Source organism: Varroa destructor, unplaced genomic scaffold, assembly GCF_002443255.2.
Source record: "Varroa destructor unplaced genomic scaffold, Vdes_3.0 BEIS01000002.1, whole genome shotgun sequence".
In the NCBI taxonomy this organism is placed as follows: Eukaryota; Metazoa; Arthropoda; class Arachnida; order Mesostigmata; family Varroidae; genus Varroa; species Varroa destructor.
In genome coordinates this window covers 31,414,849-31,424,857 of record NW_019211455.1, presented here as the reverse complement: position 1 = coordinate 31,424,857, position 10,009 = coordinate 31,414,849, and the positions used below count along the sequence as shown (strand labels likewise).

The 10,009-nt window shown below is 41.2% G+C and overlaps 1 protein-coding gene across 2 annotated transcripts in view; it reads right to left on the bottom strand.

Annotated features, from left to right (window-relative positions):
- Positions 1–2,765: 2,765 nt before the first annotated feature.
- LOC111245674 (uncharacterized) overlaps positions 2,766–10,009 on the bottom strand; it is a 14,107-nt gene continuing 6,863 nt past the window's right edge. For both annotated transcript variants that reach the window (XM_022794324.2, XM_086980276.1), the window contains exons 2-6: positions 5,642–5,947; positions 5,196–5,396; positions 3,867–4,099; positions 3,438–3,561; positions 2,766–3,109 (exon numbers count right to left, since the gene is read on the bottom strand). In XM_022794324.2, coding sequence (XP_022650059.1) covers positions 2,859–3,109; positions 3,438–3,561; positions 3,867–4,099; positions 5,196–5,396; positions 5,642–5,947 — 1,115 coding nt within the window. In that variant the 3' untranslated portion in view covers positions 2,766–2,858. The remainder of the gene's footprint in view (positions 3,110–3,437; positions 3,562–3,866; positions 4,100–5,195; positions 5,397–5,641; positions 5,948–10,009) is intronic.

Below are 10,009 nucleotides of genomic sequence, written 5' to 3'. Positions count from 1 at the left end.
ATAGTAAATAAACAAGCTTCCAGTTCGCCGTATGTGTTTAATTATTTTGTGAAATTAGAAAAAGTTATGCAATTCGTCGTTCTGTGGTTGTATATTATGAGATTTTCCAACAAGTTCCACAACCTCAGACGGCTGGACGACTTTTTACACCCTTTGTATGCTACATGTATGTGGTGCTGCGTAATCATTTAGAACGTCGTAAGGTTGCGTATCTTACTTAACATCGTATACACGGTACGCACTGTAGTGTATAGATAAAGAAACCAACAGTTAGAGTAAACCATTTTGGGCTTCCCTCCCTTGACTCCATTTCCTCACAATTCGTTTTCCTTTCTGCCTTTCGCGGTGGGCGTGAGGGTAACGTATGGACCTGACTCGTTGATGTAGTAGCGTACCTGTTTCAAACCCCTCTTCGCTCAACGACTAGAGAGCAATGCATGAAAAAAGCCAGACCCAAAGTCGAAGCTGGACAGACAACACACGAAGATGACCTCCGTCAGATATCCATAATGTTTTCTGTTAAGCACACGGCGATCGTTTGGGATCCTGTTCCAGTCGACTGGAAGAAGCTCCGGCCACGGTAACTGCTTACCTGGAGGCGAGCCACGGAGGTAGACTTAACTGCTCTATGTATATGGGGGAGTCCCTATAGTGACAGATGATGCGCGCAGGCGTTCATAAGCAGATACGGTATATTTGCACAATACGAAGATGAACGTGTATGTAATACATAAGAGGTTTTATGAAAGTAAGAAGGATACATTTTACAAGTTGAGTAAGGAGTGCACGGTGACCGTACTAGGGACATGTGTCCTAATAAACAGCCTGTAATAGACTAATTAGTATACTGCCAAAGCAAACGTTTGTGCAAGCAATTTGCAGACCTGTAGATTATTATTATAATGTATTAAACTATTATTATTTAATGTATTAAACTATTTATTAAGCGAATAGTAGTTGTGTAGTATAACCATACCTGCCTTTTGGCATCACGCCTTTGTACACATTTTGAGCAAATTTTGATAAATATATATGTGCTAACAAAGTCAATAAAGGTGAGCACAATCTCAATTATATCGCTGGTAGTAGAACAGTATATTGATATTATGCTTGTAGGCTCCTATGGCGTGTAGAAGACTGGCGTCGCATTCATTTCTAGAGAGTCGGTGAGCCTTAAAGTCGATTGCATATGATTTATGAGAGAGTTGAGATGCAGTATTCTTGATAATTAGCGGGTAGTATAAAAACTTCTTCTATCTGATCGTAGAGGTTATCCAGGATTGAAAAGCACTTACGGGAAAAAAAAGGAGAATATAAGGCCTACGTGAACACTCTTCAGTCCATTGACAACATCTCGCTGGGTCTCTCGTGTTTTTAAGCCCACATTCGCACGAACGGTTACCAAGAGCGAATTCAAATCATATGTTCGTATTTTTTTTTAACCAGGGATGGATTATATAATACTGACTCAGCACAGAAGATCGAAAACATCTGTTAAAAAAGCTCAGAGGGCACAATTGTCCTAACCCGTCATCCCACATTGCGGTCGCTGTCGTAGCGCCTCGAAGAAGAAGCCCTATGATCTGGTACACCAACTAATCCGATTATCTTGGCCACCAACTCAAGTGCGGACAATTATCCTAGCCGTACTTGTGGATCTCTCAGCTCTAGTAGAACGCTATCGCCTGAACAGTTTCAGTACTTTTAATAGAACATAGCCGTTATGGGAGTTTTCTCGAGCCCGGTTTTGAAGTTATAAAAATCCTCTGTATCCAGTGCAACAAGAAACGTATTACAGGCCTCTTGCTTTTTACGGTTTATAAACGCACGGTAGTATAAGCCGTGCGAGGAGTCTTACAAATCATATCCTAATTATGATGGAATGAGATGGACTCGCTCACTTCGTAACGAAATTGACCATAGCTATGTTGTATCCCTGATCTTCTTTTACCTCAAGCACTATGTACCAAACACTTTAGTAGCTCATACGTGCATCAGAGGCTGCCAAAAAGGGCTTACCGTTAGATATACGAGGCAATCATACATATTTAACCCTTCCGTCCATAGTTATTGTTGTCACCTTGCACAATTCCTACTAATACCTGTAACCTCTTCCCACTGAAGCAAAACAATCACTGTTATATGGATTATGTAGTGATAAAACAAATGTATTGTATGATTAATCAACTAGTTGTTGCAGTTTGGTCGTAGTGTATAATGATGTCCATATAGGCACCACGCTGGGTATTAGAGCTCACAGGGTTTTGTAGGCAGGTATCGATTGGGTATGGCAGTTCTACCTGGCTCGCGATCGACATTTATAACCTTACCTTTTTTCCGTAGTCGATTTTGCTTGTTTAATGGTTGGTGCATGACGGTTCGGCTGTACGCTTGATACGCTACTCCCTAGTTTATGTATGCAACAATTTCTGATTAGCCGTGCAAGAACGTTCTCATAACACGAAAGTTGGTTTTCAGCTTTCGAAGTTCGCTAAACAGTGTAAGCTTCCTCATGGACTTCAAAGCATATCGTACATACTCTGGAAACATTCTTTTGTCCTATTGTAACTCTTTTGAATACGTACGTGTATAATACGCAGATTCGATCTATATGGCCTAGATGAAAGTAAACTAATTTATAAACCAAAAGCCTGCATAACATATTTTGTGCATCCATAGCATGTTAGAAAAATCTTAGAAATATTCACAAGGATAGGGCATTGTGAACTCTTGTTTAGCTAATGATTGAATGACGACACAAGATCTATGCATGTCATAAACATATTTACTGTACAATGTCTAGCGCCTCCGTTTCCCCTAAGCTTCTTCGGTTTCATTCTCGCGTTATGCTTCTTTGCCTACATCGTAAAGGTGGTAGATATATTCACAGCGAGTGTCAGTAGCGTTATGTACAGCGAGATGATTTGAATGAATAGGCCTGAATCCCAGGCCATTAGCACCTTTTTCCGTCTGTCGAACAACAAATGGAAGTATTGTGGAGATGTTGGACCTGCTGCTGTCCTTACTGTCGCTGCAGACGAATCACTGCCGCTCCATGCAGCCGCCTCAGGCATGCCGTACGGTTCACCGTAGTCAGTATCAGTCCCTTCTGTCGACAATCCCGATACATCGTAGCAGACACGATAAGTAATGCGCAGACGTACAAACATATTGTTACAATACAATGGTGGGTTTCGAAATGGTTGGTCGAAATGATAGCTGGCAAATATTGATTACACAGTTATACATCTGAAACATGTTACTTTTATGTGACCTGAAAACATGCCGTGTACTCAAACAAAGCTCAGACAGAGCTCCGTTAACAGTAAGTGCAATCGTTAGATTACTGCGCCGTTTAGGCTTGCATCAATCAGCCCGCTCGAATTAGCATCAGTAAGTACAAAAAATAACGTGCCGTGCCACAACTCTGTACTGACCATGCACGATGCGTATCGTTCTTCGAAAGATAACGGGTTTGACTGTGCGTCTTATGCGTGTAAATATGAGGTCGCAGAAAAATGTCCGGCTATTCCCGATTCTCGGAACGACGACGTCTTCATTCTGTAACAAAAAATGTCATAGCGGTTAACATTTCGGTACCACATATAGTGATACTGCAGCGTTTTCCCATGGATCGAAACAACACAAGCGTCTTACAAGAGCTAAATACAGTATTTCTCGACAGTTATTGCCGTCAGCTAGACTTAGTAATACGTGGTCCTCTAGCTTTATAAACAGGTTAATGAATAACATATATCAGCGTTGATAAAGGAACTGTACTCGACGCCACCGAACACAAAGTACTCAAGATGAAGCCCTATCTTATGGCTAATAGAGCTTTTACGGTGACACGGGTTAGTGTTTACCTGAAGAGCCACTGTGCCCTCGATAACTACAATTCCTTGATTTCCTTTCCGGGTTTGTCCTGAACTGATACCGCTACTGTTAAAATCAGTTCTTGCAAACGGACGCTCAACAGCATCGTAGTCTATCTGATAAAGATCCAGTCGCAGCTGAGAAGGTTCTTCCCGAGTACTAGCTAGACAGTGCAGTGTCCTTTGCGACAGATTTAATCGTAACTCGAATACGGAAGGAACGTCTGTAATTGAATTCACTTATTAACTGCTGGGATCTTTGAATAATCGAATTTGTTTGTTGTAAATCTCCCACCCAGGAAATAAGAACTATCCGAAGACCTGACTTACGGATATCGTCATATAAGAATCATTGGAGCTTAGGAAACTGAGGAAAATCATTTTTATCACTTTCTATCCTGGATGTAATAATTTAGTTTTACTGGCAAGGAAGTGTCATTTTGCATAGATTTCTTTTACGAAATCAACTTCCAAATGTACGATGATCTTCGTGATGAGAGAAAATTAATAATACGGATAACTTTACTGACGGATTTGATTACATCTGCATGAATTTTTCAACTTATTTTCCAAACGAACAGGTTTTTTGCAATTCCTTCGTCATTATCTAGCCAATATTTTCCAAGTAACTGAAAAACAAATATATTTAATATGGCTAGAATTGAGCTAACAATAACAACTATAACTATGAGGAGCTGTATTACAATTCACTGCTCGATAAGAGTGTTTGACGAGTACTAGATCTCATTCTAGCCCATTTTATTTCTGGACGCCAGACAGAACGAGCCCATTTAGTAATAGACAAAATAACGGCTTCTTGTATCAGAACATCTTAAATGATTTGTCTTGTTTTGTGCAGGCTTAATGATTTTAATAACACCCAGGCTCCAAAGTCGCCTCGGGTTGTGGAAGCGCGAAGTTACCTTCTGTCGAATAAGACTTCAAGGTCGCAATTGCGCCCTGCCCAACATATACGTTTTTTTAAGAAGACTAAGCCTTAGAACCAAGAACAGAAATGGCGAAATCTGCTAACACTTATCGTTATTGGACAATAGACTTTTGTGCCATCTGCATAAATTGTTTGTAGATAAGAATAAAAAAGATGTATTAAGGGGCAAACAAGCCTTGCCTGTAAACGGCTAAAGCTGGCCTTTTCTTCATCTGAAAAAGTAAAGCAAATAATGTCTATTCGCTCGTCTTCTGCGTGCTAGTATTGAGTCTTCCTAGTGCTCAAATGAAGCTCATAATTACGAATCTGTATTAAGAAGGCTATTTTGATCCATTGGCTAATACTGAAAGTTTCAAAATGCAGGAACGTACCGTATATGTACAATTCTAGGTGGTCCTTCGCTGATGTATCAAATGAAAGCTCGTTTTCGTCAGTGGCCACGTCACCACCTTGAGCATCGAGGACTTCACAGGTAAAATTACCCGAAAGCTCTTTTACTGCTCGCGGAAACCTTACAGCGCGAAACATTTCCTTAGGGGCATCGTTGTATTTATAACGTGAATCGATAAGATCTGAAAATAAGTTAAAAAATCGATCACGTTTATTTTCTAGCTACTCTTATATGTTGTATCGTTATAAATATATACCCTTGTGATATATTAGCTTACGATATCGGTTGATGCGATGTAATAATTTCATTGTCTTAACTGTCGCGAAGCTCAGCTACCGACGATATCAATGGCCACCGCGAATTCCATCTCCAAAGACCTCACGCTAATTAGAAATCAATGTAAATTCAACCATAATTTCTATTTACCTAAATACGCATGATGGAAAAGTCGGGATCCAGTTGCGGAAATCCAAGTATAAAATGGCGCTGCTTCCTCATTGCGAAACCATTTCACAACGAGGTCATTGCTGATGATCCGAGTAGCAATCGTATTATTGACAGTTGATGAAGACAACGTGTTGTCCAAAGCTTGAATATGATATAGGCAATCTAAAATAAGCTCTTCATGTGCTGGCTGCGCGTAAGTTATTGTTGTCACACTGAGTTGCTCATCAGCTTCTTTACCGAGTATTCTTACTCCGGTAAAGATAACGCGCTGTCCAAACGCTCTACCTGGAACAACATTGAACCAAGTTATTCTTATGCACAGCTCGTTCGATTGCATAATTGCCCTGCTCATTCTTCCCTAAACAGATAACTCTGAGCAATTAAATCGAAGGTATGTACTTACATTCGCCCAATCTACATTGGTTGCCATTCTGTGTGTAATCTTCATTAGGTCATCCCTATAAGTTTTATTTTGGAGTTTTATAAGTTTATTTTAGAATTTCAAGCTATTTAGCCCCACAACGAAAAATTGAAAGTTGTAGTATGAAAAACGATTGTTCAGTATAGTTTAGGTTTCGCTCTTACCCCATGGTCAATTTGATTGAGCATTTACGTGAAGCTGTACAACGTTTCAAACAAGGAAATGTCACAAGTGTATTTAAGGTCAACGCTGAAGTCTGCCTTCTCGAAAAGGCTGAAAGCGAACCAAATTTATAAGGAAATATATCAGGCACATGGACTCAACGCTGTAACCGATCGCACGGTCAGAAAGTAGTTCGCTTGCCTTCAGAAAGGCGACTTCAGCATCGAAGAAGGCACGTCCAGGTTGACCGACCGGCTATGACGACCCTGGAATTTTCACTTCATTCGATCAGAACGCGCATCAGATCGCAGAAAACACAGGAGCATTCAAATCAATTGACATCTGTCAAGCAACGATTATGTAAATTGAGCAGATCTCTACTTTAAGAGAAGCCGTGTTCACACGGCCGATCTTTTGTAAGACTGAACGAAAACAACCCCTTTTTTGCAAAGACAGTGACAAGCAATGATAAATGGATAATTTACAATGACGTCATCCAAGGCAGGTCGTGGACAAAGCTTTTCAAATGGAAGCCAAAGCCGGATCTTATCCAGAGAATATAGGTGTGTGCATTTGGTGCGATTGTTAGAACCTGCTATTCTATGAGCTTCTCTCAAACAATCCAAACGTTAATCCCTATGAAATGCCCAGCTATGGCGAACAAGACGAAAGTCATATTTTATCATAACAACATGAACCCCCTACGCATCTTCAGTGAGTCCTCAAAAATTGTACGAGGTTAAATAAAACATTTTGCCTTACGTAGAACTCCCCTTATTGAAATTGATTTTGCATCTTTACAAGGTGTTAAAGCTCACACTGATCAGTTCACTGTGCATAAAAATATTAGTTTCCAAAAAATAAAATTAACAAGCTGTCTAAAAGATGAGCGAAAACAAACGACGGGAGAAGTCCGTAGCGGACATGGTACAGCCTAACACTTTGCATAAATAAGCAGATTACTAGAGTTAACGTTTTTGAAAAAAGTGTCAGAAAATTTAGATAAAAAATGACATGCTTTCACAAGCAAAAATAATTCTTTTAGAAAGTGATATCCAGTACGCATACGGTCAGAAACGTCTATAACGTTAGTGTGTCAGCATAACTGAATATGAACCAGATTTATTACTTACCAATACAAAATTTGAATTATTAGTTCAATTTTATAAATAGAAGACCAACCTGCAAGTAATCTAATGTATAATTAAGGTCGTTATTACTTCGTAAATATTAGGTACGTTTTCATTCTTTGACATATCGTTCGCCGCAGGTGACATGAGTAACCAAGCAATAAAAAAAGGATCAGATACGACAACAAGCTTATGTTCTGATTTCTTCTTTAATTCAAAATAGAAATTTCCAGTTGTGTATGATCTGTCATATACAAGTACTGTCTAAAGTACTTTAATTTATTTAAAGAGTTTATTGGCTAACTAATAAACCAGCCATCGATTGTTACATCAAAGTCAGCGTATAACTAACTGCTATAGAGTTTCGACGAGGTAGTGTTTTCGATCCGCTCCACCGGCTTTGTCCTAACACCATTTTTTCCATCATCACTATCTATTCGTCCGCTGCCTCTTGCTGTTTCCTTTATCTGGCGGTGTCGTGTACTTAGCTTCTTTTGCTCGATGACAGGAAAAGCGGAGCCCTGTAGGCGCTGCCTGCCATTCTTTCTATTCCGTTCGATATTATTCAAACGATGCATCTCAACCCATATTTGGGATATGATAGTGCTTATACATATCCTATAAACGCTCTTCTGCTAATCTCTTATACGGCTGTTGACTCTGTTACATTTCGCTATGCGCGATCCCCTGCTGCTCACAAAAATCAAAAGATTACAAACACCTCGGTCTGTCCGTTCGGTGATGGTAGCTCGCTCATAGGCTGGAATACTTATTATACTATTCTTTTTGCAATCGGCCCTCGAATCCCTTCTCCTCATCCCACCGTTGCTTGCTTGTTCCTCATGACAACGGGTTCTAAATTTTCGGTTTTCAAACACGTTTCTGTTGACTTTCCCTTTTTTTTTTTCGCTTTTTTCTCGTCGGGCATTTTATCAGTAGGAACCCCATCGGCTTCCGGGTTTCATATTCTCACTGTAAGCGGTTGCACCGCTCGGCCCTTTCTCCCTACTTTCATTGTTCCCGTGACTGTGTTGTCTACGACCTCTTCTGTCTTTCGCTGCCTGTACCCAGAGGTCCGGGGCATGACGCAGTAGACCTAGAAGAAAAAACGTAGCGATGCTGCGCGACAATCTCCCCTTTGGGAAGAGGGGAAGGCCGTATTCTTTTGAGTTGTAGTTTACTATGGTAGCGGCACTCATAGTTGTAATACTGGCAGTCCTTGGCCTCATAGTTTTGCTCCAACTGCGACTGCTAGTGTTACCATACACTATCACTCAAAAAAACACGGGTTTTTTTTCTCACACAGACAAATACACGCCTTCACTTCGTCGGATCTCAACAAAGGTCCTTTTAGTCAAAAAAGGACCATTGTACGTACAAGCCAATAAAAGAAGCAGAGAAGAGAGGACGACTCCGACAACACTGCCAACAATGGTAGCGCTTCATGTCCTTTGAACCATTCTTGTCCATTCCTCTTGCTGTATTTTTCTGCAATTCAATTGTTGTTCCGCTTCTTTACTAGATGACAGCTTACGAACGGGGAATCGCCAACAGGAAGAGGCTCGCGCGACCACCGTTCTATAGGCTTCCATATTTCCCCCACCTCGCGTTCTATCTCTGGTTATCGTTCTATATCCAGTTCCTTTAACAAGTCCCTTGTTCTTCCTTACCGCCACCCACTACAGCGACAGAGGTTGGGGCAACACCGAAAGAAGTCCACCACCCGCACCATTGTCACTTGGTTCTTCTTCTCGCTACTTTATTTTAGTTCGTTTTTCCCGCATTCTCTTGCTATCACCTGTTGTAGGCCACAGATAGCAGGCAACCCAGAAGGTTACTCTTAACATCACCACCGCAGACGCCAGCAATACTACATCTGCTATTATTCGTTGTACGAGACTTTTTTTCTGGGCTACCTCAGCTTCATCTGCTTCGTGCTACAACCGCAGCAGCGCTTTGATTTGCTTAACGCGCTGCGTACGTCGCTTCTATTTCTCTGCTGGTGTCGCCGATGCAATAGCTCGGCACAACGTGGTCTGCTCTTCCGTTACAGTGCTTTAGAGGAGTGGGCCGACTGTGGAAGCATGGAAGAGAGCATTGAACGGAAAAGCATAGCAAGTGGGGGGCGGGGTAGCAGCTATGCAGAGGAACTGGGAAACTGGGGTTCTGTCACCCTTCGACTGGAGTACCGCAATGGAAAGAAACCACGATGAGACGGCAAGCGTCGTCCTTTTATGCAACCGCTGGTGCCGTTACGGCCGACGGCTGTTTTCTGCACTTTCGTTCACCAGTCCGACGCCTGTCATTCCCCTTTCCGCAAAATGTATTTATCTATTTTACGGTGGCCCTGGTAGACACCGAAAGCCTTAACGACAGGCACTGCGTTGCCTTCGCGCATCTATTTGGATACAAGCCCCACGCTTACTTGGTATAGAGAACGTGTCACAATGAGGGTCACGCACAAAAAGACACGGAAAACATGAATACCTGCTTTGAGAAAAATCTGAGTAAACCTCATATTTGCTGTTGTTTAAATATCATTCTAACTTTAACCGCGATTTTCCAAGTAACTGTTAGTACTAGAAAACATTTGAATTAATAAGTCTCATAAGATGGAGTGCTATTAATACATAT